Raw genomic sequence first — 21,989 nt, forward strand, 5'->3', positions numbered from 1 at the left:
GCTATCTCTCCAGCCCTAGCTTGTATATTACATATATAACTATACACAGTTGTTTTTGTTTAGACAGGTTCTTACTGGCAGCCCTGGCTAGCTGGAAACTCACTGTGTATAGCAGGCTGGCTTCAGACTCTCAGAGATCCATATGTCTCTGCCTGTTCAGTGCTAGCATTGAAGGTATGTGTGTGCTACCACACCTGCCCCTCACCCCTAGCCTATATCTATATCTATATATCTATATATATACACATATATACATACACATATATGTATATATATGTGTGTGTACATATATATGTATGTATGCATTAGTTTACTACTTTTCAATTGATTTTCAAATGTTAGCTCAAAACAAAAACATCCCACGAGCCAAATCAAACAAACGTAATGGCTAGTTTCTGCCCTGAGCATTCTCAGATTAAGAAGTTGCTGCAGGCCTGTAATGCTTTGAGGGGCCACCTTCAAACACAGACTTGATTCCGTGGGTGTGGGGCTGAGGCTCTGTGTGCCTAACAGTCTCCCAGGTGATGCCAGTGCTGCTGGCGTACCAGCTGTGCCTCTCTTAGTAAGGACTTCTTTCATCTTTCAGACTCTGTCAACATCGTCTCCAGTTCTGTTTGCACATTGCCAGGTCCTGGACACGCACTACCTACTGGGTGTCTGCTGCCAACATCCTCCAGAATCTGTGCCAACGACAGAGACAGCAAGAATCAAATTTGCCAAAGCCCAGGCGCTGGCACCTCAGTGTTCCACAAAGGAAACTTCAGCTGGGGATTGGCCAGGACTAGATGTGGACGTTGGCTGCAAAGATCTCAAGAGAATTTTTTTTTTCAACTATCAATTCACCAACACCCAGATAAGCAGACAATAAACTATCCATCTGCCATTATTCTGGTTAGCAAAGTTTGATGCAGCTGATTTCCCTCCCCTGGAGCATCAAAGCAAGCTTTTCTCTGCACTTGGGCAAGTGATTTGGTTCTGCCCACTGGAGCAGGAACCAGTTTCTTACCAGTGAGCGATGGAGAGTAGAGGGAATAAGATGGAGGTTAACAGAAGACCTGGTCTTTCCAGGCTGCATGATGACTCCTGCCCTGTAGAACATGAGGCCTCCATGCCCCTGGAGTTTCTGATCCCAGATCCCTGCTTCTGGGGGTCTCACAGGACCCAGAGAGTGGAGAACCCTCCACTTCTGCAGCCCCCAATGAGCTCAGGGTCCTTGGAGCTGGGGGCCTATGCCACAGTGTCCTGAGTCCCAAGGCCAGCCACTCTAAAGGCCACTGTAAGGGCCACAGCGTGGTGGAAATCACTTAGCCCCCCTCATTCTACCACCCAGGGGAGACTGAACAGCACTTCAGATCTTCCCAAGGTCACATTGCTGGTCTGCAGCAGACTCCTGGCTCAGTCCTTGGAGGCAGAACTGGATGGAAGCCTCAGATGTCAGACCCAGGTATAGCAGCAACTTCAGAAAGGGCCTTGCAGAATAATCCTGAGGGAATAAGAGCTGTCTCAGAGAAGAAGAAAAGTGTGCAGAAGGAGGATCATGACCTAGAGATTTTTGTGTGAAGGCCATGGAGAGACCTTTAGCTGTGACAGAACTGCAAATACAACCTCACACTGAGCTCTGGCAAATGCTATCCCGCAGAAGTCTATCTTTGTGCAGTACAGCCTGAGTGAGGGACCTCTCTGAGAAGCCTGGTTTATGGCCAGGGAAGGGGTGGGTCTGGGAAAAAACTCCTAAACCTGGATTCTGGGATCACTCCAGACCCACCAAATCAGTATGCCCGATGTTGGTGCTCCCTCTAGGGGAAATCCCTTTTCCAGGCTGAGGAATCAGCCCCTGTCTCCTAAACCAGAGAGGAATAGGGACACTTGGCTTGGGTGGGACATCCTGCAGGCAACTCCTACCTAGTCTTGACCTGACCCCTAGGAAGTACACCCCCATCCTACCCCCCAAAAGTGAGAGGTCCCTGAGGATGAGGGGGAGACACAGTACCTGTTCCCAGGGAGCTTCACTTCCCAGTGAACTGGCCCGGCCTGGCTTTCTGCAACTTCCTGAGCCTCTCTGGGGGGATCTCCTGCAGACTGATGCCATGGTTGCTGGCCCTGCAGGGGAGATGGCAGCCTCAGGAAAGAGAAACAGGGGTGAGGCACCTGTCACGCGGCAGGTTCAAGCCACCCGCTTACCCTGGCTGCAGATCCGGTGGTTTGGGGATGGGCTTGTTGAAACCCTGTCTACCCACAAGCCAGTACGTGTCCTCAGCACCCTTGCCCTGGGGGACACAAAGGAATCTTTAGGTCTAGGCGAATCTGGGAGACCCTACATCTGTATGGACCCCCACAAAGTGGCAGAGTGTGGTCCAGACTTACCTTCAGCTCTGTGCGGCCCCGCCGCTCCATCTGGTAGCCCTGGTCCAGAGCACAAAGAATCTGAACAGTGCTCATGTTCACGTGGATGCGGTAAGCTGAGGCAGCGAGGGAAGATGTTGATCTCAGGATTCACCTCTCCTCTCCATCCTGGGCCATCATCTCCCCTGTCCAGCCTCTCCCCACCTCCCCCACCTCTCCTTGTCTGTTACACTCACGTAGCCCCGTGGACTCCATTCGTGAGGCCGTGTTGACTGTGTCTCCAAACAGGCAGTACCGAGGCATGGTGAGGCCCACAACACCAGCCACGCACGGGCCTGGGGAGATACGCCAGGTCAGAGGGCGGGCAGGCAGAGACTGGGTCAAAGCTGGCGGTGCCCAGCAGCTAGGCTGTACAGAGGGCCTTGAGATACCTTAGCACCCACACTCTCTACCGACTCCCCCAATAAAAACGCTCTTGTGTATTTTCTTCAAGACAAGCCCCCACCCCAGGCTACCCCCACCCCACGCTACCCCCACCCCACGCTACCCCCACCCCACGCTACCCCCACCAAGGGGGTAGCTGCCTCCTACAGCTGAAATCTGGAGCCCCAAAGGCCGGGAGGGCCAAGGAGTTACCTGAGTGCAGGCCAATGCGGATGCGCACTGGTACCTCAGGCATATGGCGCATGCGGAAAGAGCCTACCGCACTGAGGATGTCCAGTGACATGTTGGCAATCTCTGCGGCATGCCGCTGCCCATTCCTTTGTGGCAGCCCGGAGGCCACCATATAGGCATCGCCGATTGTTTCCACCTGGGGGACGGGGCTGTGTTGGTTCAGTTCTGAGCACCTTTCCCCCCCAATAACGCAAAGCAGTGTCACGTGTCGGGAGGTCTAAAGGGTTAGGACAGACATGCCGGGAAGCCACGCTGGGAGTCAGGAGTTGCACTTGGGCATGAAGGAAGAGATCAGTGGCCGCCGGGCTGAGGAAATCCAGCTGGCGTCCTGAGGCAGGTGGAACTGCTTCATTTAAACGGAAACCCGGGACTCAGGAGGCAGAGGCAGGAGGATTGCCACAAGTCTGAGGCCAGCCTGGTCTACAAGCAAGTTCTAAGCCACCCAGGTATACATAGAAAACAAAAGAAAACCGAAGGGCAGGGGGTTATCTCCTGCACACTCTACCTTGTAGACATCGTGGGCCCCAATGATGGCGTCAAAGAGCGTATAGAGGTCATTGAGAAGGTCCACCACCTCAATGGGCTCACTCATGGCCGAAATGGTGGTGAAGCCCACGATGTCACTGAAGTAGAGCGTCACCTCTTCAAAGTACTCGGGCTCCACAGATGTCCCCATCTTCAGGGCCTCAGCCACAGATCTAGGAATGGCAAGCCGCAGGGTCACCTGGAGGCCACCCCAACCTGGCCACCCTCTCCCCACACTCCTCTCCACAGGCACCCACGGAGGCAGCATCTGCGTGAGCAGCCTGTCTGTCTTCTGCTTCTCCTGTTCTAACTCCTCTGTGCGCTCTCGGATCAGGTCCTCCAGGTTACTGGAGTACTGTTCCAGCATCCGAAGCATGGAGTCGATGATGTTCGTCTTCCGGCCCTTGTTGATGCTCTTGAACTAGGAGAGGAGAAAACTAGTTTTTTTTAAAACAACAACAAAAAAACCAAAAAAACCCTAAGACTTGGGCTGCTTCTCCTGGACCCTCTCACGGGGCTACACATCTGAGCACCGTTTACCTTTTACTCACGAAGCACCCCAGATTCCTGGCCACTATGTTTGTGGGTATTATTATGGGGTATGCGGAAAAGGAGGGTTCCCACAGATAGCAGCTCTGAGTTGGAACTGACAAGACACTGGACTCAAGCCCAGGGTTTTCCTGTCTCCGTAAACCAAGCACATATCTGGTTCTTACTCAATGTTGCTGATTTGGATTAAGTATTTCTCCCACCCAGAGTTCCCTTTCCCATCCCGAAGGCCTCCACAAGTCCTCGAATGCTTCCTAAACCTTCCCTACCAAATTTGCAGTCATTAGGTTAATCCTTAGGAGAGAGCCTAAAAGGTCAAAGATCCTGCTAGCCTGCTTGCTCAGAAACAGGATGCTGACAGGAATCTGGGATCCCAGGGGCCAGCCCAGTCCTTGCCCAATGCCAGCTCCTGACCAGGTCAAAGGTGTGGTCCATAGAAGGCCGAAGTTCTGGCTGCTCTGCCCAGCACTGCGTCATCAGCTGGATGCACTCCATGGGTGCCTGGTCCATTGACACCAGGGGCCGACACAGTGGGGGAGGGCTCTGTACCCTCTGGATCACTTCTAGAGGCAAGAAGAAACCGCGAGAAGTGGGCAAGCCCAAATACAACCCACCTCTCACTCTAGCCCAAGACGGGGCACTGGAAGAGGGTCTCGCATGATTCCAAGCTGCTCTCCAGCATGCGATGCAGCTGAGGATGACCCCGGAACTTCTCATCCTTCTACTTCCACTTCCCAAGCAAGTGCTGGGACCACAGGCTTGTGTGACCACGCCCAGATTATGAGGTGCTGGGAATTGAACTCAGGACTTTGTGTACATTAGGCAAGTACTCTACCAACTGAGCTTCTTCCCAGCCAGAGAGGATTGTTTGTTTGTTTGTTTGTTTGCTTGCTTGCTTGTTTGTTTGCTTGTTTGTTTGAGTTAGGGTTTCTCTGTGTAGCCCTGGCTGTCCTAGAACTCACTCTGTAGACTAGGTTGGCCTCGAACTCACAGAGATCCGCCTGCCTCTGCCTCCCGAGTGCTGGGATTAAAGGCGCACACCTGGCTAGGATTGTTTGAACTTCCAGGCCTTAGGAGATGGCTCAGTCACTAAGTGTCTGGCATGCAAGCCAGAAGGCCTGAGCTTGGATTTCCAGCAGCCACATTAAAATAATTGTAAAAAGCCAGACCCGGTGGCAACACCTGTAACCCCAGCACTAGGAAGGCAGACACGGGCTCCCTGGGGCTTGCTGCTATCCAATATAGCTAACTGGTGAGTTCTAGGTTCAGTGAGAGACTCTGTCTCAAAAAATGAAGGGGAGAACGATTGAGGAAGACACCTGGCACTGGCCTGTGGCCTCCATTTGCGGGTGCGCGCGCGCACGCGCGCGCGCACACACACAACTGTCTGCACACATGGACACATACATACACTACACACAAATAATAAGTAAAGAGATGCTTTAGCTGGCGGGGGAGTGTAACATGGATGGGCATCTCTAGGAGTAACGGGGGGCCCTTGAAATCTGAGGGTCAGTAAGAGGCGACAGAGACAAACTAATGTTTACTGAGCATAAGAAACGTGTGAGAATCCTATAGATGATGAACGATTTGGATTTGGATGCGATGGGACCATCCTCTGACCCCTCTGTTGTCTCTTCTGCCTTCCTAGGATCTCTGAGAATCAGAGAGGAGCCTGTCTGTGTGATGGAAGAGCAGGGTGGGGCCAGGGTCAGGACAGAGGCTTGGCTCGGCTTTCCCACTGCCGCCCTAGACCCCAACTTTAAGAAAGCCACCACGAGCCAGGCGGTGGCGACCCACGCCTTTAATCCCAGCACTCAGGAGGCAGAGGCAGGCGGATCTCCGTGAGTTCGAGGCCAGCCTGGTCTACAGAGCGAGATCCAGGAAAGGCCCAAAGCTACACAGAGAAACAGTCTGGAAAAACTAAAAAAGAAAGCCACCACAAGATGAAGTCTCAGCACGGGGCTTCACTTTACTAAAGAGCCAGGCCGGGTCTAGGCTGGCTGTTTTAACTGCGGGGTGGCTGCCTGGCCTCAAGCCACCTTACCCTCGGGTGTGAGCTCCAGCATAGCATAGGGAGGGCTGCGACACACGACCTCCTGCATGATGATGCCCAGGCTAAAGACATCCCCAGCGAGGGTTCCACGTCGCTCCAGGGCTGGGTCCCGAAGCAGCTCTGGGGCTGTCCATAACTGATCTAGGAAGAGGAAAGAGGGATGTGGGCACGAGAGAGGCTGCGGTGGCCCCGGGGATCAGATCCTCAGTGATGCTAATTAATCCTACAACCCCGCAAATAGCTCAGAGCCTGCCCTCCCGAAGGCGGTGCCTAGGGAAGACTCGGCCTCCGGAGAGCCAGCCTTCAGCAAAAGCCACTTATCCACAGACCCGGAGTTCAGGCACCCCCTGGCAAGCTCCCACGTGCCGGCCACAGACCTTTTCTGCAGCTGCTTATTGTTAGCAGATCTGGGATGTGAAGAGTGCGCGAAAGGGATGGAGGGAAAAGCACTTGAGACTATAGGGATCCCGGATCCCCAGGGGGACTCCTACCCTCTGCACTGGGAGGCTCCGGTAACACCCTTTGCGCTTCCAGCAGTCGCCCGTGGCCATGATCTGTCACCTTGAGCACGAACCTCCCGTCCACCACGCAGTTCCGAGACTTAAGCCTCCCGTGGGCCACACCGCGGTGGTGCAGATACCTCATTCCCTTGGAAGGCGTGGAGGAAGAGGCAACCTCAGTTCCCCTGGTCCCCCAGCATCCCCGTCAGCACGTCTCTATCTCCCGCAAACACACACACACAGGCAGTACACACACCTTGATGAGGTCCAGCAGGAGAGAAGACTTGAACATCCAGTCCAGCTTTATGTCTCTCTGGGCCAGGAGGTCATGGAGGGAGCCCCGAGCACAGTGCTCGGAGACCACAGCCAAAATGCCCTCCCCAGGGGCGGCAGGGCTGTCTGCTGTCCCCGCCAGGAACAGCCCCAGGTAGAGAACCACATTCTCATGCCGGAGCTCCCGCAGCTGAAAGGCAGAAACCGACGACAGGAGTTTTTTGTTTTTTGTTTTTGTTTTTTTTTTTTTTTTTTTTTTTTTTTTTTTTTTGCCCAGGAGGCAATGCACAGAGCACCAATTATTTTTCCCCCATATTCAGTGCCTATTTGGGGGCAGCCAAACTGGGAATGAAGGGCTGAGAATGGTGGGTAAAATGGTGTGGAGGTGGGAGGACTTTCTTCTCTATGTAGTTCTGTTTCGATGATGAATGGCTAAGCTTAAAGTTATGAATGAAAAGACAAACATGTACTGGGGGTTAGGACCCAGTCAGGTTCTGCTCTGCTGACCATAAAGCTGAGGGACTAAATTAACTAGAGTTAAGTGGAGTCGTAAAGGGAGAGCAATGCTCCACGCAGCCCTGCACCCCAGTCTTTGATGGAGGACGAGACAGAGCAGCGCCTGCTGCTGCTGCCTTCCAGCTTTCCCTGGGGCCACAGGCCGGTTCAGGGGCTGCTTTTCACTTTAAACACCCGGTGTCAAATGGTGACTTCGTCCATACCCACGAAGGCCACCCACTTAAGGCACTCACAGCTGTGACCACAAGCTCCCGAGGCTGCCTCCTGGAAAGAGGCCAAACCAAGGCTGCTTGCTTGGTGCTGGGGGGAGGGGGACATGACGGCCTCCTTGTCAACGGCCCACTCCACACAGGTGTCCTCACAGATGCGGGAACTCATTTCAATGTTTTTTTCTTTGAAAAAAAAATGTTTATTGATGGGTGTGTGCACATCTGCATATGTGTATGTCTGTGGGCATCTGTGTGCCGCGGCACCCCCGTGGAGATCAGAGGGCAACTTGGAGGAGTCAGCTCTTTCACTTCCACTAAGTGTGTTCTGGGGAACACATCCAGGTGATGTCAGTAGGCACCTTGGTCTACTGAGCCGTCTCGATGGGTCCTCATTTTTACTTTTTTTTTTTTTAATCATTTCACTTAATACAGTTCTACTGGCCTGTGAGGAGACCCTGGGCTGGGTGAAGGGAATAAGGTAGCATCCTTATTCAGATTTCAGTCCATGATGGAGGCAGATAAGCCAGACCATAGTTGAACGTACAACTTTTGTGATAAAATGACATGTTACTTACCACATAGAAGCTGTGATAACATAAAAACAAAAACCAAAAAAAACAAAAACAAAAACAAAACAAAACCCAAAAACCATCTAATATCACAAGAGAGGATGATGGGAAGTCCTCTCCAGAGTGGAAGGAAACCTGAGAATTACCTCTGTAACCTGCTGCAAAAGGAAGCCAAGGATGGGCAGACCAATCCCCATCATGGGTTACCTTGGAGAAGGCTGTCTTGGTTGCTGGCCTGATGGCCATATGATGATCCCCTGGAAATTTCTTCAGCCAAACCCAGTCTCCCTGCAGCAGAAGGTTAAGGAATTCAGTCCATGAAGCCCCAAGATGCAAGATGCTCTAGGGCTCTCACATTTCCACTGGCCCAGTGACCCAGAACACATCTGTCACAAGACCGAGAACATCAGAGGCAAGCAGCTCAGTGCATGCCCATACGTTTCCCGGGTAGCTGGGTCAGAGCCCAGGTGAGGAAGATGTGAAGCCGTGCATGGTAGTCCTCACCTCTCCAGATATACCCATCAACACTCATACAAGTGAACTGTTGCATACACAGCCCTCATCACTATCCTTTGTCATGAGAGAGCACTGTACTAAGAGTCATCAGGAATTACTGTGAAGGGAGCTGTCATCCCTGTGGGTCCTGGCCTCACTGTCTCCAGCTGCTTGGAAGGGTCAGTTCATGGTATGCCATGGTGTAGACACTTGGTTCAGTGATCTGCTGCTGTTATCTGGATGAGCAAGGAGCCCTTTGTTCTTAATTTGCCCTGGGCCTTGTAAATCAGATTAGTGGTCCTGCCTGTTGCTAAGAGACTGGAACTAGAAGAGAGTCGTGAAGATTTGGTACTGTCTCCTAATAAGCATTTGGAAGTAAATATGGAGATACGTTTTGAAGGTCATTAAAAGCTGGGGTTGCATTTAATGGGCGGGACCAGAGAGAAGAAAGACTTAGCATAGGCAGAGGGTGGTCCCACGCAAAGAACAGCCTGCTTAACATAACAATAATGTGTCGCTGAGAACCGGTCGGTCACCACGGTCTCAGGTGGCACAGTAAGAACTGTGACATTTTCTCCAAGACCTTGAGCTTGGCCAATCTCCCCACTCCTCCCGATGAGTTGAGATCTCGAACTCATCCTGTCTCTCCCCTCAGTATCTCTCGCCCACCCTGCCACATTCACGCGTCCTGGACCAGTTGTTAGTGTTCTCTGACATGTCTTTTCTGGTGTAGGGCTTGTGTTTATGAGTCTGACCAGAACTGGTTGAAAATGTTGAGGGGGTGGGGGTCAGGGACTTCCAGCAGAGAAGGAATTGGCCTCACTGGCTACACCACCCTGTACCCCGATCACAGCATGCTGATCAGCACCCCCAGCCTCCAGATTTTAGGTTTTGGGAAGGCCTCACCTGGGTCTTGTGGCAGAAAGGATTTCCAGATAGGAGAATCAGGTTAGGATTGCTAAATCCGTGACTTTTCCCTAGATCCTGCTCAGCTCCATCTCCCTGCCTGGAGCCTGCAGGATGGGACTTGTCTGTCTCTCTCCGACTCTGGTCTGAGCCCCCTTCCTTCTCTTCCCTTCCTGGAGTACGGGGCAGTCTCACTGGGGATTTGCTCACCTCATAGAGGCCAATGTTGCTGCTCTCTGGGGGCTGGCTGGGGACACTGCGAATGTCTGATGTGCTCCTGGTAGCCAGACTTGATCTACTGCCCTGGGCCACCTGAGGACAGAGGTCAAAACAAGAATCAGAATATATTCTGGGGCCAAAGTCCTGGGGCTGAGGCTGAGTTCTGTGGGTGAAAGAGAGGAGGAAAAGGAATCTGCGGGCAAGTGGAAATGGCACCCAGTACATCACACTTTACAGTGGTGGCGCACGCCTTTAATCCCAGCACTGGGAGGCAGAGTCAGGCGGATCTCTGTGAGTTCGAGGCCAGCCTGGTCTACAAAGCGAGTTCCAGGGAAGGCGCAAAGCTACACAGAGAAACCCTGTCTTGAAAACAAACAAACAAACAAACATTCATTTTCTAGTGGGACCTTCACACGAGCCCGAGACAGGACTGTCCCCCTATTGCATAGATGAGGTCCCTGATTCTCAAGGACAAAGCCGGAGCAGAAGCTAAGTTCCTCACATGGGAGCTGGGGGCACAGCTGGCTCAGGGAGGGGACAGGTGGCTCCTGGCTCCCTGCTTTCCTGACCTTCCGAGAGCTGCCCCCTGGTGGGTGAAGGAAGGTAACATCTTCCATAGTCAGGATGATCTTGTTGGGGCCGGAGACCATTTGCATGTGTAGCAGCCTGTGCCTGGTGTGGGGAGGTGGTCATCCCCACAAATTCCATAAGAGGCCAGCAGGGGATAGAGCAGAGGGGTGATGTTAGTTCAGGGAAGTGTACTGGAATATAGCAGTCCCCCAAACATACTCTAGAATTCTGCCAACTCCCTGGATCCTTATGTCCTTCCCAAGGCGACTTCCCCATCTTGTGGACACCTCACCGCCTGTCTTTATGGCACAACTTTGCTTCCCTACTCACCTCAGGTAATGAGCCAGGAAGGCTCCGGTCAGTCCCACCCCGATCACCAGGAGGAAGCCAATGAAGACCAGGCCTGGCTCCACTCCTAAAGGGACAAAGAGAGGGGCCCTTGGTCTTGGAAGGGAAGGACCCCTTAAGGGGGAGGGGGGGATGTTCAATCAATCATGCCAAATCTAAGAAATGGGTTTGGGAGCTGGGTCAAAGCTCACAGATTCCTCAATGGGGGAGTCTGGAGATTCTACAAGGGCCCTCAAGGGGTTTAGAAATCCTTGAGGAGTCCTGAGCAAGCCGTGGGCTGAAGGAGGACCTGGGAGAATAACAGGAGTTCCCTCCCTCACACAGCATTGTGAATTGTCCACGCTGACTGTTTCAGCGGGAGCCTGCAGGGGCTCCCCTCACCTCCATTGCAGATCACATCTGGATCAAACCAGCAGGAAGGATCTGGCCCAGGCGCAGGTCCACCTCGAGGGAAGTGCACAGGGGGCCCAGCAGGGCGTATAGAGCCTCGGATAGGATCCAACAGATGTGTGGTGAAGAGCCGATCTCCTGACGCATCTGTATCCAGCAGCACAAAGGAGGGCTCCTCGGTTCTTCCCAGGACCCCGCAAAAGCCAGAGACTTGGGCTTCCTGAACTTGGCGGGCCACAGATGCACCCGACACCCAGCCACCACCCACAGCTTCTCTGGCTCTTGTCACTCCCCCAGCCAACAGGAAGATAGCATCATAGATGGTTCCAAACAGTGGAGAGACCTAGAGGAGAGGAGAGTGAGGACTCAGGGCCTGGACTTAGAGCCCATGAACAGGTGAGAATTCACCAGACTGCCTGTTCCTTCATGAGCCCCACTACCTCCGAGGGTTCCTATCTCCTGGGTGAAGGCTCCCCACACTCCCCATTGTCTGTTGGCACGGATCGCACCTCCTTTCAGGAATTAGGTCCTTCTCTCATCATGACTGAGACTCTCAATAGCCTAGACTTTTTCATCTAGTTTTTTGCCTGGCTTATACCTTTAATCTATCTCATCATCTACCATTCATCTAAGGCCCCCATCCTTTGCTCATGTCTTCGTATTGTTTATTTATTGCTGAGGTTGACCTTAAACTCATTCTGTAGCCTAGGCAGATGTTGGATCTATCTTTATTCCTGCCTTCCTCCCTCCTCACTCTTTTCCACTCTCTGTCTGTCTATCTGTCTGTCTGTCTGTCTGTCTGTCTGTCTCTCTCTCTCTCTCTCTCTCTCTCTCTCTCACACACACACACACACACACACACTTTCTTTTTTTAAGTTTCTCTCTCTTTTAATTTTGTCTGCATGTACGTCTGTGTGAAGGTGTCAGATCTTGGAGTTAGAGACAGTTGTGAGCTGCCATGTAGGTGCTGAAAATTGAACCTGGGTCCTCTGGAAGAGCAGTCAGTGCTCTTAACCACTGAGCCATCTCTCCAGCCCCTCACTTTCTTTCTTTGTGTTATGAAGCCCAGACAGGCCTGGAAATGACAGCCTTGAACTTCTGACCTCCAGTGTCAGCAGACAGTGATGCATCCCCAGCCAGATGTTGAATTTTTGATCCTCCTGCTTCAGCCTTATAAGTAGCTGGGATTGCTTGCCCACATTAGCAGGCCTAGCCTGGTTACCGGTGTTTCTTCCATCCCCTCCCCAAAGAGGCACTACCACTACCTCTCCCCACCACTGTTCCCAGTTCCTGTTTCTTGGGATGGCAGACGCCATGGACACTAGTGACACTGTGGTGTGTGGGACAGTCCTATGCTGTGAGCAAACTTTAGGGGGGAGAGACAAGAATGTTAAGGAAGTGCAGTAGTGAGGGCACAGGAAGCAAGAGGGCTTTAGGGACGAGGAGGAGGAGGGAGGAAGAGGTGGAAGGTTCCAGAAGTAGTGACCATCCCCTCGGTCATGAATTAGAATTATCTAGGGGAGAATGGGGTAGTAGAGGGACAATAGAGAAGGACACATTGGGGGAACCTAAAGTGGCTGCTTAGTCAGGCAGAAGGTCATGGAAGATGCAGGAGAAACAAGACTCAGTCCTGGTAGGCCCTGTGAGGAGCCCTCCACCTATACAGGATAATGAAGGTTCCCCAACTCAGGATGCAGGAAGCCATCCAGAAACTACCAGGAGGCCTTGAACCATGTCTTGGGATTGTAGAGCATATCCGTTTCTGAAGCCGAATCTCGTTGCTGATGGAGAGAAGCCGGGGGTCACATGAGAGTTGGGAGATTCTAGACTTGGGCCCAGAAATGCTGTGGCCTGAGTCGGGGCAGTGTCAGTGAGGGGGAGAGTATGAATGAGGTCTCTAATGACCTTCAGGAGGAACAGTAAGAGGGCTTCAGGCCTGGTTTGTGGGGGACAAAGAGGAGAACCCGGTCTCCAGCATGGTCAGCTGGCCGCACCGCTCATGACAGCGAATGACAGCATCCTTCCTCCTACCCATTCCCTCTTTCTCCCCGGACTGACAGATCCCCACCTCAGCTCACTCTTCATCGATCATTCCCATTCTTTCTTCTTTTCTACCCCAAACATCTTCTTGGAGAAGGCTAGAGGCATTGGTGGGGAAGAGTTCTGCATGCCTCCCGACCCCACTCCCCACCTTAACCTCCTTTAAGTGGTCTCTTTTGAGTGTGGGCATGGCTATTTATTTTGGGAAACTGAGCCTGAGGCCTTGCACAGTTCTGGCAGGTTTCCTCCACTATGCTGTCTGGCCGCCTCTTGTTTTTGAGACAGGCCCCTAAGTGGACCAGACTTGCCTTGAACTTGCTCTAGAGCCCAGGAAGGCCCTGAACTTGCTCTCCTCCTTCCTCAGCCTTCTGAGTATCTGAGACAACAAACCCATGTCACCAGGCCTGGCATGAGAATGGCCTTCTTGACAGCTAATTTTCTTCCCACTGATATCTACCTCAGTAGCGTCTAGACTCCGTTTGTGACTGAGAAGGAATTAGATGATTTGAACTGGGATCCTGGAGATCAAGGAATTCTGATTACTAACTAGATGTTGGAAATGACCTTTGGTTCTGATTGTGGGACAGTCTCCCCTCCCACCCCCATGTAGTTAAGAACACCGGTGTGACCAGAGAACAAAGTCGGGACCCCAGAGGAAATGTCTCTGAACTAGGTTAGGTGTGAAGGTTACATCTGCATCCCCTCTCTTTCCCAGAACACCAGCTGCTGGTTACATATGTTCTTGAGGTGCTGGGTAAGTCTGCTTTGAAGCAATCTAAAAATGATGTGGCAATTTAGGATTTACTCCTTGGAGCCGGATTTGAGAGGTCTCGTTGCCTACTCTCAGGGGTAATCGTAGTAATGAGGATGCCGTAAGCCAAACCAGAACTTCTACAGCACCCAGGAAATTCCAGATCAGCTGTGGCTACTACGGTTCACTTCCCATTGGCTCCACCCTCCCCTTTCCCACTAGCTTCATCAAACTCATTCCCACTGGCTCCACCCTCCCTTCCCCATTGACTCCACCTCCCTTTCCTATTGGCTTCATTTTCCTCTTTCCCAACTGTCTCCACTAGCCCCTTTCCCCTTTCCCTCCCACCTCTTCCTACTGGTTCCATCCTTCCCTCCTTGTCTGCTCTCTGCTCACTTCCCTGGCTCTCCTTCCTCTTCTCCATCCATTAGTCCGTCTACCTGCTGCAGGTTGAGGTCAGCGGGCAGCTCCTGGTGCTCTTGGGCCCTGCGCAGGCTGTCCTGCACGCTGCCTCCCGGAGGACAGTGGCGCGTGAGTGTGAGCACCGCATCGTGAGCTCTGCGAAGCTGGGAGCTGTTGACCAGAGCAGCCAGAGCCTCCCGGCCTGGAGACAACGCGTAGTGGAGCGTGTCGAAGGGCAGGAAGACCAGAGAGCCATCAGCTAGGCCCAGCTCTTCTGCAGCTTCCAGTAGGTAGCGCTGCTCCTCGCCGCCCAGCAGCACCGAGTGCATCACCATGATCACCACTGCGGACACAAAGGCTGGCTCGCTGCGCTGCCCGTGTTGCCCGCTGTCCGCAGGACCCGCCCGTCTCCCTGCACTCTACAACGGGAGCCTACCTCTAACTCTAGGCCCGTCCCGGATCCTCCTGAGGGCCTTCCGAGCTCCAGACAGGTCTGAGGGCTGCATGGAGGTCACTAGGGCAACTGGCAAGCCCCGCGCCCTGAGTGCTGTGGACAGAGCACGTCCCGCCTCCACCCACAGGTCCTGGGGCGCCGTGATCAGGGCCACGCGGGCCCAGCGGAATGCTCTAAGGAGGACGTAGAGGGCATCTGCAGCGGGGGTCACCGCCGGGGCTGTAGTACCCGCCGCCCGCGTGCCTGGGCAGCCCCAGGGCACCAGAGCTACTCCAGCCTCCTGGGCTAGCAGTTCGGCTGGCCGGCAGGCTGCGGGGTTCACCGGACCCACCAGGCCAGAGACTCGAGCCAGCGCAGAGGACACAGCCCCTAGAGAGCCTGGGGTCAGGCAAGGCTCTGGGAGCAGCGCAACCTCGAACCGGGGGCCGCCGTTGCCGTCTAGGGCAAGGTGTCGGTTCAGGCGGTTAGCGGCCAGACGCGCAGCCAGATCTGGGCGGGCCCGGGCGAAGATGGGGTCGCAAGCCCAGGGGCCCAGGACCCCCACTTTGAACACGGACGAGAGGACAGCAGGCGGCGGGAGCAGCAGCAGCAGCAGGAGTCCGTGCAGCCGAGGCCCTGGCCAGCACAGGACCCGCGAAAGGCTGGACCAGGACTGCCACGCAGGGACGCAGAAGCCGGCGCCGGGAAGCCCACCCGCTGGCAGGAGCCACGCGGTCATTGCCCTCTTCTGTGAACACAGAGGGAGCAAGCGGAGTTGAGACCCCCCCACCACTCCCTCAGGGTTCTCCACTCAAGCCGGTTTTCAAATCCCTGCCAACCCCAAGGGTGTCTCGGCTTCCACACACTTGGACCCTACCTAGATGGGGACAGCGCACCGCCCCAAGGCCTCTTTGGCCTGACCTGCTTGTCCCCGTTTGTTTATCCCCCTGCTCCCTGGTCAGCATCCTCAGGTTCGGTGGGGATACTCCCACGCCCTCACTCAGGACCCGAGTCCACGGAGTGGGTCATTTACTACTTACCGGGAAGTCTCGGGCTGGGACCTGGCTAAGGGGTCACAGGTCGATGCCCCTTCAGTTTCCCCTGGCAGCCCAGCCCAGGGCGGGGGTGTGGGAACAGCCCTCTGCAGCCCTTAATCTCCCCAAGCCGATTAGGATCTTTTAGTCAAGCAGAGAGGGGCGGGCTGATGGAGGATGATAGTCCCTCCTGTTCTCTTGGGTGGGATCTGTGCCGCCTCCAGACAGCCAGAGCTGCTTAACTGAACACACGCGGAGGTAAAGTGATAGAATCGGGTCCGTACCGCGAGCAAAATGTCAGGTTTTAGATTTACACGTGGAAATCAAAACTTTATTTATTTTTCAGTTGCCTGCAAAAATTGAATCAGGTAAGAATCATTCTTGGAGCTGGGCGGTGGTGGCACACACCTTAAAACACACACCTGGCGCTCTGGAGGTAGAAGCAGATGAATCTCTTGAGTTCAGGGACACCCTGGTCTACAGAGTGAGTTTCAGGAGTTACACAGAGAAACCCTATCTCGAAAAACCAAAAAGAATAAGAAATAAAAAAAGAATCATGCACGGCTACTAAAGCTAGGTGGAAAATTTGAGGACCGTCAGGATGTTTTGTTTTCCATGATTATAAACCATCACTCCATTTACTACTTATAGGTTGGGAGACAGCAAACTTATAATTGCTGCAATTTTAATTGTAAAAAAAATATTTATAGCTGGGTGTAATGGCCTTTAATCCCAGCACAAGGAAGCAGAGGTGGATCTTTGTGTGAAGTCAGTCTGCTCTACCTAGAGAGTTCCAGGACAGCCAGGGCTACAGTAGACCCTGTCTCAAAACAATTGTTTTATTTTATATGTACGTGTGTGTGCCTGAGTCTATGTATGTGCACTACAGTGTGCAGGGGCCGATGGAGGTCAGGAGAGGCATCAGAACCCCTAGAACGGGAGTTACACACGATTGTGAGCCACCGTGTGGGGGCTGGGAACCGACCAATATGTAAGGTTCTGAGCTGCTGAGTGATCTTTCCAGGCTTGTAACTGATGCAGCCCCTCCCCACCCCTTGGTTGGTGGTATCCAGTCTACAGGTACAGGACATTTATTTGCCCCTTCACTGCCTAGTTCATATTAAAGTGTCCTATTTCATCTCCCATAATTACTCTGTCTTCCTGTCACCCTCCCTCCTCCCAACTCATATGCAATCTTTAGGGGAAAACTTTAAACCAGTAGAATTATCAAAATGCTGTAAGGAGCCTGGTGGTGGTAGTGCATGTCTTTAATCCCAGCACTCGGGAGGTGGAGGCAGGTGGATCTCTGTGAGTTCAAGTCCAGCCTGGTCTACAGAGTGAGTTCCAAGACAGCCAGGGCTGTTACCCAGAGAAACCCTGTCTTGGAAAAAAAAAAAAATGGTACAAGAATGCTCCAGCATCAGTCAGTGTAGTGGGGGCCTGTAATCTCAGGAGGTGGGGTGAGAGGTTGGTGGCACTGAGGCCAGTCTGGCTACATAGTGAAGTCACGTCTTGGGCCAAATAAAAGAGCATACTCGAGATGGCTCTTGAAGAATGACTCATTTGGTGATCCTCTGGCTTCCACGTGGCACACACACTCATACACACACACATACACACACACACACACACACACACACACACACACACACACAGAGAGAGAGAGAGAGAGAGAGAGAGAGAGAGAGAGAGAGAGAGAGAACTGGCCACTGGCACAATTGGAATGTGAGTGGGCAATTTGGTAAATTCATGACGTTAATAACTGTACTACATACTAAGGAATGTTCGACCAGGTATGATGGTACACGCCTTTAATCCCAACACTTGAGAGGCAGAGGCAGGCAGATCTCTGTGAGTTTGAGGCTAGTCTGGTCTATGTGAGTCCCTGGCTGGCCAAGCTGCAAAGTGAGACCCTGTCTAAAAAAACAAAAACAAAAACAAAACAAAACTCCCAAGTCATAAGAAGCAGAAGAAATGGTCTCCCCAGGGAAGAGCCCTCCAACTGGCTATCTGATACCAAGTGGTCAGCCCTGAGGTCATATACACACAGGCAACAGCATACGGACTGAGAAGGTTATATTCATGTATTTAGGGATGTATATATAAACTATTAAAAAGAGGCCATGATCGGAGAGAGCAAGGAGGGGACATGGGAGAAGTTGGAGGGAGGAATGAGAAGGGGAAATGATGTAATTATGTTATAATTTCAAAACAATAAGGTGGAAAGAGATAGAGAAATACACTGCTATCAGTCTCTGGGCATGCGTAGACCGGTGTGCCCAAGTACACATGAGCACATGCGTACATACTCCACAAACACACACTCTGAAAAACAGGTGAATCAGGGCAGAGAGCATGAATAAGTTCTTTGTTATTTTTGTAGTGTTTCATAAGTTTGGAGTCATTTCTGAATAAAAGGTTGATAGAAAATGCTAAAAAAAAAAGGAGTATGTCTTATCAGCTCAGGATAAAAAAGGATTTATTAAAGAAGATATATAAAGTCCAAATTATACAGTTAAAGATGAATACGTTTTTAAAATGCCTGGCTCTAAGTCAGAGCATACAATAAAGCAAACATGAGCCACTGACTGGAAAATCTTCATGGACACGAGCAAATTGCCAGGGCGCAGCTCAGGTCAGGAGATGGGAGCTTGCCCAGTACGCACATAGCCCTGGCTTCAGTGCCCAGCACCACATAAATTAGAGCATGGTAGCACACACCTGTAATCCCAGCACTTGGGAATAGAGGCAAGAGGCTCAGGAGTTTAAAGTCATCCTAGACTACATATTGAGTTCAAGGCCAGCCTGGGATTCATGAGACACTGTCATGAATAAGAAAATGACAAAGAGAAAAACCAACTAACAAAAGTTGGTATCTGTGAGCCACCATGTGGTTGCTGGGAATTGAACTCAGGACCTTTGGAAGAGCAAGCAGTGCTCTTAACCTCTGAGCCATCTCTCCAGCCCAAAAAAGTTGGTATCTGTATATCTCTCCTCATCTACTACATCTCTACTCATCTAAATCTATCTATACCCGTATAAAAGGTAAACATTCTAGTATTAAAATGGACAAAGGATTTGAGTGGGCACATCCATGGAAAAGCTTAGGAGAAAATGCTCAACCTCTCTAATAACCAAAATGAGAAATAAAACAAGACAGTGACGCACCATTCACACCCGTCAGATTGGCAAAAATACTAATGTGACAATACCGATCCGTTGAAACGTGAACCTGTATTGGCTGGTGACGGTATCGCTAGGGTCAGTCTACAGTGGCGGACATGGCAAGCCCATTTTCCGGTATCTTCCCACAGCAGTTAATTTGATGAGATTAAAAATTACTGCAGAAACACACCTTGGGGTGGGTCTGTGAGGAAGTTCCTAGAACAATTTAATGGAGGAAGGAAAAACCCACCCTGAATGTGGGTGGCAACATTCCTTGTGCTGGAGTCCTTGTACTGAGCATTGGAAAGGGGACTGAGCACCAAGTTCAACTCTCTGCTTCCAGATTGCTGAAGGTGGGACCAGCCACCTTGTGTTCCCATTGCTATGCCTTCCTCAGCAGGATGGACGGTGAGCTTAAACAGTTAGTCAAAATAAACGCCTCCTACGAGAAGAAGCCAGCGCCTTCATCAAGAGAAGTAACTTCTATTTGTGGATGAGCAGACTTGTACAAGCATTCATTCATTTATTCATCAAAAATACAGTTACTGGAGCTGGAGAAAAGGCTCACGTTAAGAGCACTTGTTATCCCAGAGGACCTGGGTTCAATTCCCAGCACCCACATGGCAGCTCATAACTGTCTGTAACTCTAGTCCAGGGGATCCAACACACAACCTTCTGACATCACTGGGCGCTTGAAGTTATGTGCACATACCCACACACAGAAGCACAAACGTACGCTACTTAAAAAATAAAATCTTGGGGTTAGCTCAGTGGTAGAGTGCTTGCCTAGCAAGCGCAAGGCCCTGGGTTCGGTCCTCAGCTCTGGGAAAAAAAAAAATAATTAAATAAATAAATAAATAAAATCTTTAGTTGGGCATGGTGTTACATGTCTTTAGTCCCAGCACCTGGGAGGCAGAAGCAGGCAGAGCTATGTGAGTTCGATGCCACCCTTGTCTACAGAGCTAGTTCCAGGCCAGCCAGGGCTATACAGAGAAACCCCGTCTAAAATAAACCAAAAAAAATAAAATCTTAAAAAAAAAAAAAAATAAGTTACTGGCTTTCTTCTGTGCATTAAGCACTATTCTTGGCTCTGGAAACACAGCCATGAATTAAGACTTTGGAGTCCCTGTCCTTGTGGGGCTCACATTCCACTGAGGACAGAAGACAATACACAAGCCCAAAGGGTGGGCTTTAGCATGCACAGAAAAACTGAAAATCTGTTACAATTGGTGGAAGGTGATTATTCCTTATTTGCTGTGTTCTGCATGAGCTGGTCCAAGGAACCTGAGTGGGGACATGGGAACGCAGACAACGGACACAAATACAGCAAGCCTGGGACTGGGGAGGCCATGGTCGCCCTAAGGGCAGGACACCTAGTACAAAACCCACAACCCAGTGTGTTTATGTCTACGTCTGAACTGAGGAAGGAGTTCTTTGTATACAGATGAGTAAGGAGGCAGGGTTTTTTGTTTTGTTTTGTTTTGTTTTTCTTTTCTTTTCTTTTTGGCTTTTTCAATATAGGGTTTCTCTGTGTTGTTTTTTTTTGTTTTTGTTTTTGTTTTTGTTTTTTTTTTGTTTTCCGAGACAGGGTTTCTCTGTGTAGTTTTGCGCCTTTCCTGGGGCTCACTTGGTAGCCCAGGCTGGCCTCGAACTCACAGAGATCCGCCTGCCTCTGCCTCCCGAGTGCTGGGATTAAAGGCGTGCGCCACCAACGCCCGGCCTCTCTGTGTTGTTTTGGTGCCTGTCCTAGATCTCGCTCTGTAGACCAGGCTGGCCTCGAACTCACAGAGATCCGCCTGGCTCTGCCTCCCGAGTGCTGGGATTAAAGGCATGCGCCACCACCACCGCCCAGTCAGAGGCAGGTTTTTGATCCACAGCCAGAAAATGGGACAAGGTCCAGCTAGTCTTGGTGTGAAGTCTCTGTAGGGAGCAGGCTAGGCTGTAAACGCTGGGAGGAGGAAGCTGGGGTGGATGCTTTCTCTACATCTGTCAATATTAGGACCCCAACCAGAAGAAAGGGTTGTCTAGTCCCCTAAGCCTGACCTGGAGAAGGCTTTGCCACTCCCATGGGTCTGAGTCCTTAACATAGACTTACCCTTGTCAACAATACACATTCACTTAGGACTGCACACTCCTCACCCATCATCCAGGGTTCCCTCTGCTCCCCACACTGACTTAGAGGTTATTCTGTAGGTCAGAAATGTTACTAAACTGCTTGTTTCTGTTTTTCTATTCTATCATTATTATTGTGTGTGTGCACGATATATGTGTGTGTGTGAGTGTGGTACACACGTGCCATGGACAGTGGGTAGAGAACAACTTTTAGGCATCAGTTCTGTCCTTTTATCATGGGTTCTGGTGATTGAGCTCAGGCCATCAGGTTTTTGCTGCAGGCTATGCTACTGGTCCTTAAAATTAGTATTACTATTCTTTTTTTAGCATTGCTATTCTTTTTAAAGATTTATTTATTTATTATGTATAGTATTCTATCTGCATGTATGCCTGCAAGCCAGAAGAGGGCATCAGATCTCATTATAGATGGCTGTGAGCCACCATGTGGTTGCTGGGAATTGAACTCAGGACCTCTGGAAGAGCAGTCAGTGCTCTTAACCTCTAAGCCATCTCTCCAGCCTCTAGTATTGCTATTTTTAAAATGTTGCATTTATTTATTTATTTGTGTGTCTGTATGTGGGTGCAGATGCTACAGCATACTCTTGGAATTCAGAGTGGTTCTTCTGCCATGTGGGGCTGGGAGATTGAACTGAGGGCTTGGTGACAAGCCCCTTTCCCTGCTGATCCATTATAGATAAGAAATGCAGAGCCAAATACAGAGGTGCAAGCCGTAGGGATCAGAACAATAGCCGCCAACTAACCTTACCATAGCTTCCCAAGAGAACCTCTTCCTGTCTAACCTGTGCCTTTATTACCTTCCTGTTCTGCCTTCTCATTGGCTCTTAGCCCAGCCACATCACTTCCTCGTCACTGTCTGTCTATACAGACCTCCAGGTCTCTATGGTTGGT

At 51.3% G+C, this 21,989-nt stretch overlaps 1 protein-coding gene across 1 annotated transcript; it reads right to left on the bottom strand.

The window, feature by feature from the left end:
• Window positions 1-1,264: 1,264 nt before the first annotated feature.
• On the bottom strand, window positions 1,265-15,548 carry Gucy2d (guanylate cyclase 2D, retinal). The gene is made up of 19 exons (XM_028869429.2): window positions 14,773-15,548; window positions 14,375-14,679; window positions 11,135-11,486; window positions 10,736-10,820; window positions 10,405-10,507; window positions 9,827-9,928; window positions 8,423-8,503; window positions 6,905-7,111; window positions 6,640-6,796; window positions 6,140-6,289; window positions 4,507-4,655; window positions 3,801-3,964; window positions 3,524-3,716; window positions 2,980-3,154; window positions 2,580-2,678; window positions 2,365-2,459; window positions 2,182-2,267; window positions 1,991-2,100; window positions 1,265-1,483 (listed from the first exon to the last, which is right to left on the bottom strand). The coding sequence occupies exons 1-18, from the start codon at window positions 15,506-15,508 to the stop codon at window positions 2,007-2,009; spliced, it is 3,333 nt and encodes a 1,110-aa protein (XP_028725262.1). The 5' UTR covers window positions 15,509-15,548; the 3' UTR covers window positions 1,265-1,483; window positions 1,991-2,006.
• Between the last annotated feature and the right edge of the window lie 6,441 nt (window positions 15,549-21,989).

This window comes from Peromyscus leucopus, chromosome 8b, assembly GCF_004664715.2.
Source record: "Peromyscus leucopus breed LL Stock chromosome 8b, UCI_PerLeu_2.1, whole genome shotgun sequence".
Taxonomy (NCBI): domain Eukaryota; kingdom Metazoa; phylum Chordata; class Mammalia; order Rodentia; family Cricetidae; genus Peromyscus; species Peromyscus leucopus.